At 35.8% G+C, this 20,897-nt stretch overlaps 1 protein-coding gene across 4 annotated transcripts in view; it reads right to left on the bottom strand.

The window, feature by feature from the left end:
• Window positions 1-10,897: 10,897 nt before the first annotated feature.
• Window positions 10,898-20,897, bottom strand: part of LOC126829671 (uncharacterized) — a 46,278-nt gene continuing 36,278 nt past the window's right edge. For all 4 annotated transcript variants that reach the window (XM_050559690.2, XM_056102882.1, XM_050559692.2 and 1 more), the window contains 6 exons: window positions 19,072-19,189; window positions 18,569-18,722; window positions 14,829-14,891; window positions 13,133-13,205; window positions 11,600-11,653; window positions 10,898-11,158 (listed from right to left, as the gene is read on the bottom strand). In XM_050559690.2, the coding sequence (XP_050415647.1) occupies window positions 10,988-11,158; window positions 11,600-11,653; window positions 13,133-13,205; window positions 14,829-14,891; window positions 18,569-18,722; window positions 19,072-19,189 (633 nt within the window). In that variant the 3' untranslated portion in view covers window positions 10,898-10,987. The remainder of the gene's footprint in view (window positions 11,159-11,599; window positions 11,654-13,132; window positions 13,206-14,828; window positions 14,892-18,568; window positions 18,723-19,071; window positions 19,190-20,897) is intronic.

The raw sequence follows: 20,897 nt of genomic DNA, 5'->3' as shown, positions 1-20,897 counted from the left end.
AGTTGCAGCTGCTGGTGGAGATACTCCACAACTTCCTCTCAAACCAAAAGAGAAGGTAGGTGATAATCTCTCTCTCTCTCTCTCTCTCTGTCTCTCCCTCTCTCTCTCTCTATCACTCTCTTATCAAGGTAGGTGATAATCTGCATAAAATGAAATGAATTGAAGTTTATCCCCTTTTAATATTATTTTATATTTTCATATTTTAGAAGGAGAAGAAGGAAAAGAAAGAAAAGAGTGGTAAAAGTTTATCTAAGTTATTACATGTTGGTGGAAAACATAAAAAATATAAAACACTTAATACTACAGATACTGCAGGAGAATCTTCTGCTACTGCACTTTCTTCTGCTACTGCTGCTGCTGCTGCTGCTGCTCATTCTGTAGATGTTGCTCATTCTAGGTAAGTTAATTCATCAACCTCTACTCATTCTATAGTTGGTCATTCTGTAGATGTTAGTCATTCTGTAGATGTTGGTCATTCTATAGTTGGTCATTCTGTAGATGTTGGTCATTCTGTAGATTCTGTAGATGTTGGTCATTCTGTAGATGTTGGTCATTCTAGGTAATTTATGATACATCAACCTCTGCTCATTCGAGGTACATGTAAGTTGCAATAAATCAACTTCTGCTCATTCTGTACATGTTGCTCATTAGGGTGTTTCACTTTTCATTTTTTTCTTTAATCCTGAACATGGCCACAATTTAGGTAAAAATGGCCATCTTTGGCAAGAAAATTCTGAAAATATTATGGGGTAAGTTTGACCCCTAGTGGACTTTGGTGATGGGTAGAAACCTTAGAAATTACGTAAAAAAGTGAAACACACGATTGCTCATACTAGGTAAGTAAGAACTCATAGAATTTGGAATTCATCAAAGAGCAGACAGAAACACCACTGTCCAAGCAAAAATTTCTGTCAGAGCACATGGTTGGGTGGCCAAATGGCCTATTGTGTGAACCTTAGATTATAAGGCTGTCAATGAGTGAAGTGACATGCCCACTCAGTACAGGACGTTAAATCCCATTTAACGTCATGTAATACATTGTTGACCTTATGTTTTACAGATCAGGTTCGTATCCAGCTAAAAGTCAAGGGGCAACGGCTGATCACAAGAAATCAGGTTCATTTGATTCTTCTGTTCCAGCTAAACCAACTCGACCTAAACCATTACCTAGAGAAAAGTAAGTATTGTTCAATAGATAAAATCGACGACTTTGTATTTTAGCACTGAAGTTAGGCAAACGCACAGTCTGAGGGGATCGATCCTCCACGGCTTGCGCTGTGCATATTGTTTTCTCCTACATCGTCGCCATTTTAGCCTCACTCCACTTTAATCCTGTACATGTATTCCCCCAGACCTCACGCCAAACTTTTACTTGCTTACCAACATGTACACTGGAGCCTAAACCTTCTGGTTTAATTAGTGAGCCGGCGACTTATTCGCTATCTTTGGTAGGGGGTGGTGGTGAATGGCCGAATGGTTAACTCATGTGCGTTGCATCTTAGATCTGTTATTGAGTCAAGTGACGTGGTTTCGATTCCCTGCTAGTGCGTGACAAGGAGTAGGGTCGTCAATCCAACCTTGTGGGTTTTCTAAGGGTCCTCCGGTTTCCTCCCACCGCTAAAGACCCCTACGCACAATCAAATTATTGAAATAAATTGAACCATATGTTAGTACCGTAATGACCTAGTTTGTGTTGAGTGGAAGTTAAACCCCATTCCTCTATCTGTTGAACACAATTTCTCTTTTTATTTTTCAGATATAATTGTGTGGTACCTTACCCCCCTCAAACAGAACATGAACTAGACCTTCAAATAGGAGATATTGTCTATGTACATAAAAAAAGGGATGACGGGTGGTTTAAAGGGACTTTACAACGAAATGGAAAAACTGGACTCTTCCCAGGCAGTTTTGTCGTAAAAATGGATTAATATATAATAATTAATTAGTACACATGCAGATATTTAGAGCTTAGCAATAGGATCATTGGAAATATTTTATTTTTAATTTTTAATTAAATTATTGATAATCAAGAATTAAATTCTAGTTATTATTACAAAGTTATAAAAAAGGTTATCAATGTTTGTCAGCATTGCTGGGCTTTATCAATAGAAATTTTTTATATTAATGAAAAATTTCTGGGTTTTTTCATGAACTAAAATTATAATACTGAGCGGAAAAAAACAATTTGAAGAATTCATAAACTTTAAAAAAAACCCACAGTTTTCATCTTGATTTTTGTGAAGTTGACGTGAATATAAGAGTTAGATTTTGAAGAATTTATAAACTTTGAAAAACGCAACTTTTATGTTGGTTTTTGTGATGTTGATTCAATCTGATTAAAATACAGATCTATATTTCGTTTCATTTTTTTATACTTTTCATGACTTACACAACATGAAGATCTGACCTGCTTTTGACCCTATGATGTCAGAAATTGATTAATCAATCAGTGGATTACTCACAGTTCTGTGCACAGCACGACAAAAACTCGCCGTAACAGACCGTTTCATTTGCCAATCTCTCACATCATTCAGAACGTGGGTTATATAACAACTCTTCCAGATCCTAGTGTACTATAGACAAGTAAATTTTGAACAATAAAAAACAAAACGAAATAGGATCTGTGTTTGAATCAGATTGATGTGGATTTGAATGACTAGTGCAAGAATTAGATGAGACAAAGTCACATACTTTCACAGATTTTATAATGTTTAAGTGGAAAACACATTAACTGAGCACAATTTTTTATGGTGCTCGATAATGATATAACGTCATATTTTTAGAATAAAATCTGTGGTTGTTCCCCATAAAAATTGTGTTCCGTTAATTACCGGCCTTGGAGTAACGATTTTATTTGGATCTGACAAAATGTTGTGCAGTACTGAACTAGAAAATGACAGGTATGCGAGGAGTAGTGGCTGATAAACCCTGAATTTGTGTCTGACATGGTCTGTTACAGGAACCTTATTGTCAGGCGTAGAGAGCCACATTGGAACATTTTCACAAGCAGTTCATCAAACGTCTCTTTGATCTGATGATTTACATATTCTCCGAATGTCACAAAATAAAATTATTCAAGACAATCTCTATAAAGATAACTTGTTACCACTTATGCCACCCTAACTAGGACTCCTTAGCCGGCCCGGGGGTTGGATAGCTGAATGGTTAGCGCCCCAACTAGGGCTCCTTAGACTGCCCGTCACCAGCATAATTGTGACACACACAAAATAGTCTTGTGACATGGAAAGCTATTCTCGTGTCTCTGACTGTTTGACTTTGACGTAGTTTAAAGAACAGCAGTTTTGGTCTGTGCAGGACGTACAAGTATCAATATATTACTTTTCTCCAATTTTTCTTTAAATGAAATAAAATGAAATGGGGGTTAACGTCCTACTGTTCTGATCCTACCAGGCTAATGAAGACAGGTATATACGCTATACAGTGTGCTATGAGGGAAATTTTGACCGGGCAGTGGCACTATCGCCTACTCTTATTTATCGAATTCCAACTGCCAAAGGTTCCTATATGTGTATGCCAACGGGACCTCATTTTTTTTGTACCATCCGAACGACTATACATTGACCCTTAGCAGATCCTCCATCCTACACCACTGACAAAGGGGAACATCCAGATGAAGTTTCTCCGCCAACGCAGAGATCAATCATGGGATTCTCGAACATGGGATTCCCAAGTTAGCAAGTCAACTTCTTACTCACTGAGCTACCATGGCTTCCAATTTTCATCAAGAAACTGGCAGGATAGTCAATATTTACATGTACAAAGTGCTTTGAGAGAAAAACAAAATTAACAAAAAATTCCTATTGTGATCAGAAAGAGGGATAACTCCACTATATCATTACAAATTAAAGATACATTATGTAAGATTTAGATAAAGAACTGACCGTTCTTGCTATAAAAGCTCAAAAATAGAAAATGTAAAATGAAAATTTCATTCAAATTACTTTATTCTGAGCCAAGTTATCACCGTATGTAGTTTTGACAAGATGTGTGCATAGTGGTAACCAGGCAGCTGGTATATTCGAGACTTAGCCTCACTTTCCCATTTTCAAATTAAATTTTTAAATGGCAAACCATTCTAATCTAGTTAAAATCTCAAGTATCTGATGCCATCGAGAGTTGATTATGATCTTGTTTTGTTAATTAATGTGTAATTAATAATTTATATAACATTTAAGGCCTAAAGAAAGACCTGCAATAGGCAGATTTACCTCTTGTATAATGCATGTTTAAAGCTATGACAAATATTGAATGTTAAATATATTTTATTTTTATGAAATGATAAAGCAATCAGTTTTGTTTATGGACATTTTGTCTGAACTTTTCGAACAATGAAACAACTATTATGTATGCATTATTTAAATGTATTGCCTGCACCAAGTATAATTTGATGCTTTTTATATGCAATATGTGATTTATGTAAAATGCTTGCTAGGAGAGAAATATTAGCACTGTTTTAATATAATTATAAATGGCTGCTATTTATATCTATATTTATAACTTGTATCAAACATCAACTGTAAAAACAAGAAATTTATCTTTTCAAGATAATAAACTAAAGTTGTGTTATTTTCATTTTGCTCTAAAATATCAAATTTCCCACGGCCTAATCCATGGTAATATCTACTCCGATTGATTATTTAATATTTAATTAGGTAAACCAAATCAAAATTATCAACTCTAGATGAAGTCCTGGCATTGATTCATTCAGATTTAAAAAGGCCTGTCAATAATGTTTGCCCACAAGAAAATGGCGGCAGGCTTATTACATAGTGGGGGTTGCATGGCCGATTGGTTAGCGCGTGCACGCTGTATCATAAGGTCTGTCATTGATTCAACTGATGTTGCTTCGATTTCCCCGGTTGTACTGGACAAGGAGTAGGGTTGCCTGTCCAACCTCATGGGTTTTCTCCAGGTCCTCCGGATTCCTCCCAACTGCTAAAGAGCTAAAATAAAAGACCAATTTTGTGTCAAATGGATGTTAAACCCCATTTCTCCCCCCCCCCCTTATTCCATAGTGAGCAGCATAGAGCGCCTGTGATTTTCTTAATTAATTAATTACTGTGGATTAAGTTTTTAAAAATTTGTTATTCTCCAACAATCATCATCTTTAATGGATTCTTACTTATAAGTTAAAATCACAAAAAGCCATTTATTTTAAACAAGAGCATGATACAGATTTTTTGTCGACAGCCATCAGCATGTATTAATGTCACAACACATCAATTTCTTGTCTTTACAGTTATCTTTTTATTTTTTTAAAAGAGTAAATTTTTAGATGTATGCTGCCTGGAATGTTGTTTATATTCTAGCATGTGAGTGCCTTGTTTTATAAGCTGATGGAATTCATAGAATAGATTTATATGCTGCTATATTTCAGTAGTTTTTGTTATTGAGGCCAAACAAATAAAATTTTTAGTTATTCCGGGTTTTTATCAATAAACAATCCACTCAATTCTTGTGTACGATATTTTGTTAAAATTTCAAAATTTAAATATTCCGAACTAGAAGTTTTTGAGAAGAGTAACTGAGTATGTTTTGTTTTTAAATTAGTTTTTTTCATGAATAAGCAGAAAGTCAAATTGGTGTCATCTGACCCAGTTGATTTATTCATTTGAATTCTTGCATAGAATCAAAATCCTGATTCTTCCTTGATTTCAGATGTAAAATGTCTTAAGTATACATTTAATTGACGGCCCATTTTGATGAGGTTGGTCTTCTTTTTTTTCGACACAACAGTAGAAACCCAATGGTTTTCTATGATTCTCAACATATTTGAATAGTTTTCCAACAATGGCTTGAAACTAAACATTAAATACAGAAACTCCTGTTGAAACAACACAACTAAATGATACCCAAGTATCTCAAGTTTGGAAGTAGAACGTTATTGAACTATCACAAGCATTTTGAAGATATTCTCAATGTGGACTGGCGCTCCCTAGCTATGTATGATATTATATTGCCTTTAGTCATTTTGATTGAATGATATTTAACACGTAACACATACTCTCATAAAAAAGTTGACAGTCGATTGAAATACAGATTTATATTTCATTTAGTTTTTTTATACTTTCGATGGTCTACACTACATGAAGATCTGACAAGCTATAGTAGGAGTTCATGTCAGGGGTCAAATGAGCGGCTTTTGACCTTATGACATCAGACATTGATTAATCAATCGGTGTTGACGTTGCTAGTGGTTTACCCACAGTTCCGTGTATAAAAAGGCCAAGAACTCACTGTAACAGACCGTATCATTGGCTAATTCCTCACGTCAAGTAGAACGCCTGTCACATAACTCTTCCAGGTCCTAGTGTAGTAAAGACAAGTAAAACGAAATTTTGAACTATAAAAAAACCAAACGAAATAAGATCTGTGTTTGAACCAGATTGATCTGTTGATAATTTCTACAAGTTTTATATATGTAGATAAATGTTGTATACAATGTTTTTTATTTTAGTTCTATGAATTATGTAAAAATATTGTGTATTATATTTTGTTTTTCGTTAATGTTTTATTAAGTTATATAGGAGAAACCGAACTTGCTCCTGTAGCTGGAGTGAAATGTTATATTCTATGAATCATGTAAATTGTGTAAAAATATAAGTACTGGCCCCCTGAGTTAACTTAATTGATTTAGTCGAATTAAATACATGACTGTGAAAATAACCTGGGCCCAAGATCACAAAGCATTCTAAGACTTTACTCAGAATTGTTCGCCTTATTTTAACTAAAATATAGAACTTTATAAAACTTTTGTTGTTTTAATGTATCAAATACATCAATAACAAACTATCTATGTGCAAAGTTTTATGTTTCTGGATCAAAGATATTTCTCATAAACAGTGATTGAAAGTAAATTCTTAACTTAAGTCTGAGAATACTTTGTGAACTTGGGCCCAGTTTATTTTCACAGTCATGTATTTAATTCGATTAAATCAATTTAGTCAACACTTTATTTTAACGTAAAGATACATTATGTAAGATTTAGATAAAGAGCTGGTCATTCTTTTTATAATAGTTAAAAAATAGCAGTCTTCATGTTTAAGGTGCGCTCGCTCCTGCTCCTCTCGACGCACCTTGACTTTCCTTCATGGGAGTCATTAAAGACTCCTGTAAATTAGCTAAATCTCTCTTCTAAATATTGAGATTAATAAACTACTTTCAGTTTTTGTTTATACGTTCCAGCTATCAGTTTTTCCGTGATGATAATTCTGACACTACCATATTCACTAAAGATTAAACAAGACTAAAGCAAAAATACAATTCGGCTCTCCTTAATTCAAGAAAATGTAGAATTACTCTTGCAATATAATTAAGAAGGTTTTTTTTTCTCCTAGTTGAAATTGGCAGGAACTTTTTTCTCCTAGTTGAAATTGGCAGGAGCTTTTTATGGCTCCTGCACAATTTTATGAACATGAAGGACTGAAATGGATAATGAAAAGTTAATATATTGAAAATTTGTGGGCTTGTGATCTGAATTTATGCCTAAATAATTATTTGTGTAACATTTTAAGTAGAAAAACAGGCAGATTTAATTCTTACATAATTCATTTTTTAATCAAAGAGGTTTATATCTCCTTTAAAGGGACAATAACACTCTTGCTGGCTTGACAGCTCCAGAAAATAAAAAAATAGCTTTATTCTAAGTACTAGATGTGTTAGTGTCCTACCTGTTGTGTAAATTAACCATTAAATTCTTTTTTACTTGTCCAGAGGGTTCAAAAATATTGTTAAATCCAAGTCACGTTTGAAAAGCTTTACGTCCGGCTTTTCAAATCATTTAGTTGAATTTTTCCAATTTTTTAAATTAGGTGTGTTAAGATGAAATTTGTATCATCAATTAATTGGAATATTGTAAAATAGTACAATTTGTTGACCAGAATAAAGATTGGGACATATTATTCAGTTACAACAAGAGTGGTATTGAGCCAATAAGTTTATAGTATTAGTTATACATCGTTTAGTTGGAGATTAAATATATGTAATCTAGCAATTATTTGTGGTATTAAAAGATTATGAATGTTCATTTTAGGTAGGAGTTGAATGTAAAACTTAAATATGTTCTAAGAAATGTAGGCCTTACCACATATCTTATAAGAAATGTAGGCCTTATAGGAGTTGTAACAAATGTAGGACTTGCATGTGTTATATGAAATGTAGGACTTGCATGTGTTATATGAAATGTAGGACTTGAATGTGTTATATGAAATGTAGGACTTGCATGTGTTATATGAAATGTAGGCCTTACAAAAGTTATAACAAATGTAGGACTTGCATGTATTCTAAGAATTGTAGGACTTACATGTGTTATAAGAAATGAAGACCTTACATGTGTTATAAGTAATGTTAGCCTTACATGTGTAAGTCAACATTTTAATCTATAAATAGTCTTTAATCTAGTCGTATAGAATATTATATTCTGGAATCCTCTTGACAGTAGTGTGACCAGAGGTTAGTAAGACAGAGCATATTATTTCAGATAATGTGTGACCAGCCCTAAGAAAAACAGACGATGTTACTTCAGATAATGATAGGTCAAGAGTGTGACCAGCCCTAAGTGAGACAGAACATATTATTTCTGATAATGATAGGACAGGGGTGTGACCAGACCTTAGTAAGACAAGAGTCCATTACTTCAGATAATGATAGAACAGTAGTGTGACCAGCCCTAAGTAGTCGATTACTTCAGATAATGTTAGGAAAGTAGTGTGACCAGCCCTAAGTGAGACAGAACATATTATTTCTGATGAAGATAGGACAGGGGTGTGACCAGACCTTAGTAAGACAAGAGTCCATTACTTCAGATAATGATAGAACAGTAGTGTGACCAGCCCTAAGTAGTCGATTACTTCAGATAATGTTAGGAAAGTAGTGTGACCAGCCTTAAGTGAGACAGAACATATTATTTCTGATGAAGATAGGACAGTAGTGTGACCAGCCCTAAGTGAGACAGAGCATATTATTTCTGATAATGATAGGACAGTAGTGTGACCAGCCCTAAGTAAGATAGAGCATATTATTTCTGATAATGATAGGACAGTAGTGTGACCAGCCCTAAGTAAGATAGAGCATATTATTTCTGATAATGTGTGACCAGCCCTAAGTAAGACAGAGCATATTATTTCTGATAATGTGTGACCAGCCGTAAGTAAGTCAGAGCATATTATTTCTGATAATGATATTTGATATGTATTTGTGTATATAATGTTTTTAATATATGAAGAGTATAGATAAAGTCTATGTGTGAATTAGTTTCTACGTATTATTATAATTTTTCTATTATTTAATTTCGTTATTGTATTATCATGTACAGCTGTTAATTATATTGGTCCGATTATAAAATAAATTGTATATAACCAGTTTTTATAGAAAAATTTACCACTGAATTATAATGGACTGTCTTGACAACAAATTGGCAATAAATAAAAATAACAATCAAACGAGGCATCAATATTTTTGTCTTTATATAATATAAAAGATGTCTAAACAAGTTAAAAAATATTTTTTAATTTTTGTAAAATTTGAAATAAATTATTGTAAAGGGAATCAGAATTAATTATTCAGCTGAAATCTTTTATGAAATTTCAAGATAAAGGTTTTCTTAATATAAAGAGATGTTTTATTATAACTGAGCAATTTGAAAATTTCGAGTTGATGTATTATTCTGTATTTTCATCTGAGAATGGTTATAAATATTTTATTATATCTGACAGTAATTTTAGCTATTTGGTCGACATATTTGAAAGGTTTAGAGTTAGGTATTATCCTGTATTTCAACTGACAATGATCATAAATTGGTTTATTTTATAAACCATGTTTTTGTACCTATTGCTAGTTTTAGTTGATTATAAAAATATCATCTAATGCATCCTCGATATCCCCAGTGGTCTCATTCCGTTTACATATTCAAATTATCTACCCTTGATCATAGCTTGATTCTACGAACCAACCCCAAAAAAAGTTTACAAACCAGTCTTAGCCTCACTGAATAGGTTCACAACAATATGGCGACTTGTTCGCTCTATTATGAGAGAGCTATTTCCCTTCGTCAACTTCTTTTGTATTTAACAATTTTTTTGATTGGTCGCTAAAAATAGCACAATCATCAAGGGCAGATAAATTGAATATGTGTTTTTCAACCATGGATGAACCCAGGGGTTAGTGGAGTGAGACCACTGTGGATATCGAGGATGCATCTAGCATAGGTATGAATATTATTTATTAAATATTGATTATAAGAGATGTGACAATCTCGAAGATGATCTGAATTATATTATAGTATATTATATCTAATTGTACAGGTAATATTATATCTTATGTACAGGTAATTGTTTGCAGGTAATTTTGTAATCATCCTTGGTATCCCTGAGGGGTACTGATGATACTGTAATACAGTGCAGGTAATACTGTAGTACAGGTATACAGGTAATATAATTTAATAATTTCACTTTGTACAAAACATAAATAAAACATCATTCACTGCTTACTTCACGTTTTTTTTGTTTTTTTTTTAAATTGATACGCCTTCACTTTATGTTCCATAGCTACAGTCTACCCCTGCAGACTGCCGAGAAAGTCCATCAAGATTTTCCAGCGTGGTTTCCCCACGTCAGTGATGCAGGACGAAGGGCCTGACAAGTACAGCTGTCTAGTCGTTCGGATAGGACGGAAAACCGAGGTCCCATGTACACATTGGCGTGCACATAAAAGATTCATTGACAGTTGGAATTCAATATGCGAGTAGGCAGTAGGCCGTAGTGTCGCTGTCCGGGCAAAATTTCCCTCATAGCACACTGTCTGGTGTATGCCTGTCTTCATTAGCCCAGTTCGTTGCAGTTAAACCCCATTTCATTTTATTTGTTCAAATAAAAAATCAGTATTTTCGCAATCTTTGATATATTTATTGCAGCTTGAAATTAATTTAAAATGAAATAATATAATTATGTAGATTTTAATGTGTCTACGTTCACAAATCTTCCTCGTCTTCTGTAGTATTCTGACCGTTCAACAGAGAGCTGATGTTACTCCCAGTTCTATTAATAGCGATGATGGGTTTCATGGCAGCCATCATGCTGCTGTATACCTGAGGGAATAAAAGTTCTTGTGAAGCTAGTAATTGTTTAGTTCTGTGTCGCTCCTGAAATAACCAAAATTACATCTTGAGTTCGAATAAAATTACATCTTGAGTTCGAATAAAATTACATATTGAGTTCAATTAAAATTACATCTTGAGTTCGATTAAAATTACATATTGAGTTTGAATAAAGTTACATATTGAGTTCAAATAAAATTACATCATTAGTTATATCTGAACTGGTTAGACAGACGACCTGACCCTACTCCTTGTCATATACAACCAGGGAATCAAAACCACTCTAGTTGACGCAATAACAGAACTTATGATACAATGCGCACACCTAACCATTCGGCCATCCAACCCAAAACGTACAACCAGGGAATCGAAACCACACCAGTTGACACAATGACAGACCTTATGATACAATGGGCACACGCTAACCATTCAGCCATCCAATCCCGCCCACTTCCCACTCTTCGCTAATGAGATTTTAAGACAAACCTTTGGGGCTTCAAAACAGGCTGGACAATTTTCAGCTATTACAGGCAGTTTACTCTGTGGAAAAAAAAATATATGAGACCTTCAATATTATTCAGGCAGATATTTACTCTGTGGAGAAAAAAGAGTTATATATATATATATATATATGGCTTTCAATATTGGGGTGGGGGGGGAAGCGGGATGGTTTTCGGGGCAGATTTTTTTTTCATTCCAATTTTCCATCATTGTGATATAAAATGTGACATCACAAGAATTTTTTGGGGAGAGAGTTGTTTATATTAAGGGTTGTGACGCTACAAGATAAAACTCTGTGTATTAAATAAAATATATATAAAAACATCAGGTTTTCCTCTTATTGTGAAACAGGATAAGTAGGACTGGATATGTCGGTTTTACGTCCCATCCAAATGACTAGAAAGCTGTCCATGTCAGGCCCTCGGGGAAACCACGTTGGAAAATCCCGATGAACTTTCTTGACCAATACAGGGATAAAACATGCGACCTCCAGGCTAGCGAGCCAGCGTCTTACTCACTTAGCCACCGTGGCTCCTATTTGAGGAAAAGCTGAGAATGATGAGTGCATGTAAGAAAGACCGATTATACAACTTGGATGGAGGCCCCTTAGATTTTGACACCCCTAAAGGTCAACCTGGTGCTGATTGCTGCCCCCCCCCCCCATTTAAACATGTGGACTAATATTGCAAGAGAGGGAGAGAGAAATGGGGTTTAACATCCACCCGATACAAACTAGGTCATTTCAGGACTAGCATATGGTTCAATTTTATTTCAATAATTTGCTTGCACGTAGGGGTCTTTAGCAGTGGGAGGAAACTGGAGAAAACCCATGAGGTTGGACAAGCAACCCTACTCTTTGTCACGTACGATCGGGGAATCGAAACTATGCCAGTTGACTTAATGACAGACCTTATGATACAGCATGCATGAATTAACCATTCATTTACAAGCAGCATTTAATTTCCTGACCACTGTTCGAAAACAACCAACCCAATTGATTATTGATGTATATTGATTAATTTCGATGTTATTAAATGATACCCGATCGTAAACATAGGCGGCCGCCCCCCCCCAATTTGCGCACCAAATGCTGGGAAAATTTGGGCACACAATTGTACTTTGTAAAAGTTGTATAAAAAAAATATTATGTTCTTGAATGTGTCCAATTTAACAGCGAATTTAAATTCAGAGTGTCTATAGTTAGGCAATTAAATAGAAATCTTAAGACTCAGACCCTCTATTGTTTGGAGTACAGTAAGCCACGAATTACAGTTACATAAACAACTGTTTTTAGTTGTGTATATTACAAGTAAATAAAATTTAGTTCTCTTTTATTGATGATTTAGAAATTAAGAACTTATTCATCGCAAAAGAGATATTATTATTATTATGTAACATACTAAGAACCTAACTACATTTTTGGAGCACCAACCACCACCGCCCCCCCAGTCGAAAATTTCCCCGTACGCCTATGATCGTAAAATACCCTGTATAATATTTTAGTCATGGAGTACCAACCTTCTCAGCAAAAGTTCGTAAAAGTTTTTCTCTGACATATACAAACGGTCTAATAACTCGAAGATCTCCTTCACTGAAAAATAAATGTCTTTGTTAAATATACTGTGACGGATTAATAAATTTATCGGAAGTAAATATCCTTGGGGAAATGAAATGAAATGGGGTTTAACGTCCTACTGTTCTGCTCCGAACTGGGCTAATGTAGACGGGCATACGCCATACAGTGTGCTATGAGGGAAATTTTGCCCGGACAGCGGCACTACGGCCTACTCTTATATCGAATTCCAACTGTCAAGGGATCTTTTACATGCACGCCAATGTGTACAGGGGACCACGTTTTTTCGTCCCATCCGAACAACTAGACAGCTGTCCTTGTCAGGCTATCCGTATCCTTGGGGAAGATCAAAACCAAACTTCTTGTATGTCATAGTATAATTTTGGTTGTGTTTGATTCAGCTGTCAAGGTTCTATTGCCACGGTTGTATGAAGTATGCTTGTCTTCCTCATCCTCAGTATCTACAGTGGTATCGTTCCATTCTACTCCACTAATCCCTCAATTTGATTAAACACAGATCAAGCGCGGATCCAGAGGGAGGGGTTTGGGGGGTCCAACCCACTCCTGCTCAGCTACATAAACCAACTTATTTTATGAGAAAACTGTCATAATTGTGCTTTATCCTTTATCGTCAGATGGTGCGACAGGATGGGCACTCAAAGCGCAAGATAATGATATAGACATGTGATATCACAATTAATGCTTTGCATCAATAAAATTGAATCACAATGTCATCGTATTAATTCAGGATGTTGGATTTCTCTGTTTAAAAAGATTAATGTGTATGTATATACGCCAAAATGATGATAGAGACCATGTATTTCTCAAAAAATTTCAAGCCGGGGGGGAAGGGAGGTAGGGGATACATTTTCTTAGGAACCGGGCAAACCCCCTCCTGCAAAAATTCCTTGATCCGCCCCTGCAGATCCTATTTCGTTATGTTTTTTATAGTTCAAAATTTCTTTATACTTATCAGTTCTATTCTAGGATCTGGAAGAGTTGTTATATAACCCGCATTCTGGGTGACATAAGGGATTAGCTAATGAAACGGTCTGTTACAGCATGTTTTTGGAGTGAGGTGCATGGAACTGTGGGTAAACCACTAGAAACGTCAACGCTGATTGATTAATCAACGTCTGATGTCATAGGGTCAAAAGTCGCTCAAATTATTTGCCCTTGATCGTAGGTTGGTTCTACGAACCAATAAAAAAAACCCAGATTACATACCAGTCTTAGCGTCATTGTTTACGTTCACCATACCAATTCGGCTATCTTAGTTGCAATAAAATGTGAGTTACTTCCCTTTGCCCAATAGCACAATAGTATCAAGGGTTTAACATCCACTCGACACAAACTAGGTCTTTTTGGGACTAACACATGGTTCAAATTTATTTCAATAATATGCATGCACTTAGGGGTCAGTGGGCGGAAACCGGAGGACCCGGAGAAAACCCAAGAGGCTGGACAGGCGACCCTACTCCTTGTCACATACAACCGGAGAATCAAAACCACGCCAGTTGACTCATTATGACAGACCCAATGATACAACACAAATGTGCTAACCATTCGGCCATCCAACCCCCCTGCATGTAAATGATCTTAGTCTAGATATAGACATAAACCAACTTATAAAATACTTACCGTACTGTATAACTTGCTTTCATTGTTCTTAAACTACCATTGTGGAAATATGACATCAAAAAACTAGATTGAATAAACAAATATCACATCCAATATAATAATTAACACGTTTCAAAACACATTTTACAAAACGAAATGTCTATTTAATTGGCCTGGTAAATGAAATGAAATGGGGTTTGACATCTTACTGTTCTGCTCAGACTGGGCTAATGAAGAGGGCATACAGCATACCGTGTGTTATGAGGGAAATTTTGCCTGCACAGTGAAGTACGGCCTACTCTTATATAAAATTCCAACTGTCAAGGGATATCTTACGTGCACTCCAATGTATACACGGGACCTTGGTTTTTCATTCCATCTGAATGACTATACGTTGTCCCTTGTCAGGCCCTCTGTCCTGCAACACTGACAAATATAAAACCACGGCAGAAAATCCTGATGAACTTTATTGGCCTATGCAGGGATCGAACACGTGATCTCCAGGCTAGCGAGCCAACATCTTACTCACTGAGCCACCGTGGTTCCCACATGTTACAATTATTGTAATACTTAATTTTTATGTAACATGACAACAAAATGTAAAATAAGAAAGAGAGAGAAATGGGGTTTAACGTCCACTTGGAGGTTATTTCGGGACTAACATATGGTTTAATTTTATTTCAATAATTCGCTTGCGCATAGGAGGACCTGGAGAAAACCAACGAGGTTGGACAGGCGACCCTACTCCTTGTCACATACAACCTGGGATTCGAAACCACGCCGGTTGACTCAATGACAGGCTTTATGATACAGCACGCACGTGCTAACCGTTCGGCCATCCAACCCCCTTATGTAAAATAAGAGAACCAATTTATTTTTATATGCTTGATAATGACTTATTGCAATCTGATTAAAACACAGATCCTATTTCGTTTCGTTTTTTTATAGTTAAAAATTTCGTTTTACTTGTATTTACTACACTAGGATCTGAAAGAGTTGTTATTTAACCCACGTTCTAGAGGATGTGACGGATTAGCCAATGAAACGGCCTGTTACGGTGAGTTTTTGGCGTGAGGTGCACAGAACTTTGGGTAAACCACTAGAAACGTCAACGCTGATTGATTAACCAATGTCTGACGTCATAAGGTCAAAAGCCGCACATATGACCTCTGACGTCCCTTCCACTATAACTTGTCAGATCTTCATGTAGTGTAGACCATCGAAAGTATGACAAAAAACGAAATGAAATATAGATGTGTATTTTAATCAGATTGGACTTATTGGAATCTTGTTGAAATGTTGCAGTCAAATAAACCATAGTAATTGTTAAATAGTCTCCCAATTATTAAATACAATTCAAAGAAAACACATAATATCCACATTGAAAGTTGAAATCCACAAAGACGAAGGGCCCAGCAAGAATAGTGAGAGAGAAAGAAATGGGGTTTAACATCCACTCGACACAAACTAGGCCATTTCTGGACTAATATATGGTTAAATTTTATTTCAATAATTCGCTCAAGGGTCAATATGGGCATGGAAAATTTAGTCTTCACTGGCTACTAAATGCTAAAAATTTACTAGCCAGAACCAAAATTTTAGTAGCCAGAAATTACAATGCTATTAACTGTAGTCTGTAACGTAAATCACTACTAGATATTACGCGTTGTTTTTTTTAATCTGTGTCTGAGAGGAATCTTCCTTTTTTTTAAAGAAAGAGCTTAAAAGATTTTGTTTTTATTCATTTTATTAATATATAGGGAATAACTTTAATGTATGGGTTAGAAAAATGGGTCAACAACATGCGTAGTCGGACATTTTGTATACATTGCCGTAAGTTAGAAGTTAGAACGATTTTCGGCACATGGTAAGAAAATATATGAATGTCGTAAATATTGTCGTTAAATTGGAGTTATTTCCCCTAGTTAGTTCCGGTTTTACGAAGCGCTGAATAAACAAATTCAATTTTGTAAAAAAAAACTTTGTAATTATTTTAAAACGAGAAAAAAATCTTACAGTAGCCAGCTGGCGACTCAAGTGAAAATTTTAACTAGCCCGAAAATATATTTGGTCACCATGGCGAGTGATTTAGTCGCCATGTAGAGCCTTGAATTCGCTTGCGCAAAGGGATCTTTAGCAGGGGGAGGAAACCCGAGGACCCTGAGAAAAATCCACGAGGTTGGAGGGTGACTCTACTCCTTGTCACCTACATGTACAAGCAGGGAATTAAAACCATGCAACTTGACTCAATAGTAAGTGCAGGAGGACCGCACTACATGCAAAACAAAAATCTACAAGAAATACCTGCGGACAAGACAGAAAATAGACATTGCACCAAATAAACAAATATCAAATCAAGTGAATGGATCCGGTGGCCAGCCGTAAGCATCCACTGCGCTACATGTACAGTCCTAGGCCTGTAGTGACGCAGACTTAACTCAAATTTGAAAACAATCAGGAATACAAGAAAGACGTAAAAGAAATAATGCGACAGATCTTGACAAGGGTCGTCTCCTCAATGGCAATAGTCTGCTAGTTGATGTCATGAGTTAGAACGTCAAACAATTTTAACAATAAGGGCGATAATCTGGATAGAATCTCGGAAAATGCTAAAATAATAAGTGTAGTGAGCAAACAGGAGCCAAACCTGACAACGAGAACATTCTGTAGTACGAAGGGTTAAAACTCTACTCTAATAATGATAGATCTTCTGATCCAATCCACATGCCTTAATCATTCTTGGAACTCATTGAAGGGTTGGCTGAAACGTTACTGTCATAGAACACTGCAGGGCCGTATGCCTTTTTCATTAGCCCGAAGTATTTGTAGGCCGGTGCTGTTCCAATAAAAACAAGCCAACAGTGAGGCTGATGTCCCCCGCCGAAATAGGAAAATAATTAGAGGACACATATAAAAATCAAATTGCGTATCGCTCTGCTTACCCTGAGCAGAAAATGCTCATTATCAAACTTAGTCAAGGTATTACTGTAATGAAACTATACACCAAGTTTCATCAATCTCACTTAATTAGAACTAAAGTTATCGTGTCCCAAAGCATCAACCAATCAAATTGCTTATCTTTGCTTACCCTAAGCGGAAAATGCTCATCTTCGAACTCCATCAAGGCATTGACCTAATCAACACATACACCAAGTTTGAACATTCTAGCTCAATTAGGAAGAGAGTTATCGTGCCCCAAAGTATCAACCAATCAAATTGCTTATCTCTGCTTACCCTAAGCGGAAAATGCTCATCTTCGAACTCCATCAAGGCATTGACCTAATAAACACATACACCAAGTTTGAACATTCTAGCTCAATTAAAAGTTATCGTGTCCCAAAGCATCAACCAATCAAATTGCTTATCTCTGCTTACCCTAAGCGGAAAATGCTCATCTTCGAACTCCATCAAGGCATTGACCTAATCAACACATACACCAAGTTTGAACATTCTAGCCCAATTAGGAAGAGATTTATCGTGTCCCAAAGCATCAACCAATCAAATTGCTTATCTCTGCTTACCCTAAGCGGAAAATGCTCATCTTCGAACTCCATCAAGGCATTGACCTAATAAACACATACACCAAATTTGAACATTCTAGCTCAATTAGGAAGAGAGTTATTGTGTCCCAAAAAGTGTGACGGACAGACAGACGGACAGACAGACGGACGGACAGACGGACAGACAGACGGACGAACCCATTTTAATAGTCCCCAGCTTTCTTCGAAAGGCGGGGGACAAAAAAACATCAGTTTACTAACCTTTCAGACAGATCATCTAGGTGTTGACCCAGTGCTAAAACGTTGTACTTCTCTCTTCTGGCACACGCATAAATACGTCCTCGCTTCATACGACTACAAAAACTACAGATAGATGCACATTCATAGGGCAGATTAGATGCTGTTTCTAAAATATCTAAAAAGCAGACAAAAACAACAGATAGACACACATTCATAGGAAAGATTATATTAGATGCTGTTTCTAAAATATCTAAACAAAAACCCTAAACATTTGGCTTAGATACATGGGTATCATAAAACAGACTATATGAGGACCTAGACATGTCGTCCTAAAATTGGGTGAATGAAAGAGAGAGAGAGAGAAGAGAGAGAGAGAGAGAGAGAGAGAGGTCTTAAGAGAGAGATAAGTCCAGTGTCTCAACTGCTAAACTACCACGGTTTCTGGCATTTGTGGAAGAAACACAATAGGATAAAGCTTTAAGATAAAAATGTAGAAAATTAAAGAATATTGTCGAGCCCCTTACCTTGGGATTCAAAGAAATAAGGTACATCTAATGAAGCGAGATAATCTATTAATGGACTTGGATCATACGCTGGTGTCTGAGGATCCACAGTTACAGCACCAAACTCAAAATTTACACCCTGAAACAAATAATAAAATATTTCATGTAGCTCTACAACAGAACTGATAACAGACAGCTTTATGGATAACATTCACTAGATTTATTAACTGCAACGTTTCAATGAGGATAATCTCTTCCTTATCATCATTGCTTGATATAGTCCATGTGACAGACCTGGGATTTTGGAACATCATTACCAATTTGATGAATAAATTCAACCATGATTTTCAGTTAGCCTGGTGGCTGAAGTGTTGAAATTTGGTTGATGGGCTTCCGGGTTACTTTGCTAAATTGCATTTTGGCGGCCATCTTTAAAGATGGCCGCCGTTATTTCATTGAAATTGAGCGCATCGGGGAAACCTTCATAACTCCTGAAAAGATCGACCTATGGATATGGAATGTGGCTCACAATGTTCACAAGAAAATGCTTCTTCTGGTGCTATATGATACTTGTTGTTGAATGAATCATATATTTTCCAAATCAACAGATTATTCTGGAAAAAGCAACCTTTTGGCATTTTTATTTTCCCAGGTTTTCATGATTTATTTTATAAGTTTACTACCAAATCCTGTTCAGAGTAATTTTAGCCAAATTATGTGTGTGGTCTTCTTAAGTTATTCAATTAGCATAAATAAATACGCCCAGTGGTCCTCCCTATACAGCTGCGGTGGCCGCAAACTCAACAAAAGTCGTAAGTAGACTGTCAAATTTAAAATGTTGAACGTCGGCGAGGCAGGGCATAAACTTAGTGAACTTTTAGCTAGTGTGTCACAATCGAAACGATATGTCACTTCTGTGACGTCATTTTCGGTTGGGGTTCTGTCCGATGTCCAAAATGACCGCAAGGGAGCTAAAGATGATCCGAACAATTATAGGCCAATCTCAATTCTCCCCACAATTTCATAGATATTCGAAAGGCACTTGAGCACTCAAATTCAAACTTATTTGGAAACCTTCAATGTTCTTTATGCTTACCAATCTGGATTTAGATCAAATCATTCATGTGCTACTGCACCGATCCGAATGACAGATAATTGGCTTGATGCTATCGATAATGGTGCGATGAGTGGTATAGTGTATCTTGATTTTAGCAAAGCATTTGATCTCATTGATCATAAGCTTATTATTGAAAAACTACATCTTTATCGATTTGATAATAATTCACAAATTTTGATTAAATCATATCTTGACTCACGGAAGCAAAAAGGATGTTTAGGATCAATTACCTCCTCAATTACTACAGTCAAATGCGTGGTTCCACAAGGGTCGATCGTGGGTCCTCTCCTATTCCTTATTTTTATAAATGATTTCCCACTCAATATTGAATCAAGTCAGATAGATTTGTTTGCTGATGACAGTACCCTGCATTGTTCACCCAAAGATATTTAATCCATCGCCAATAATCTCCAAAATTATCTCTATTTGGTTGCTAAATGGTGTGAAAACAATGGGATGGTAATCAATCCTTCGAAAACAAAATCAATGCTGATTTCATCAAAACACAAAAGAAATCAGAAAAACCTAACTTTATCACTCCATGGTGAGAAAATTGAGACGGTTACTACCGCAAAATTACTTGGAATTCAAATTGACCAAGACCTTAATTGGGAAGCACAGATAGCAGATATGTCTAAAAAAACTTGCATCAAAAATATTTCTCCTAAATAAGATAAAAGATCATTTACCTTACGAGACAGGAATTTTGTTTTATAACAGTTACATACTA

This window comes from Patella vulgata, chromosome 8 (assembly GCF_932274485.2).
Source record: "Patella vulgata chromosome 8, xgPatVulg1.2, whole genome shotgun sequence".
Classification (NCBI taxonomy): Eukaryota; Metazoa; Mollusca; class Gastropoda; family Patellidae; genus Patella; species Patella vulgata.
This window is presented reverse-complemented; position numbering and strand designations above follow the sequence as displayed.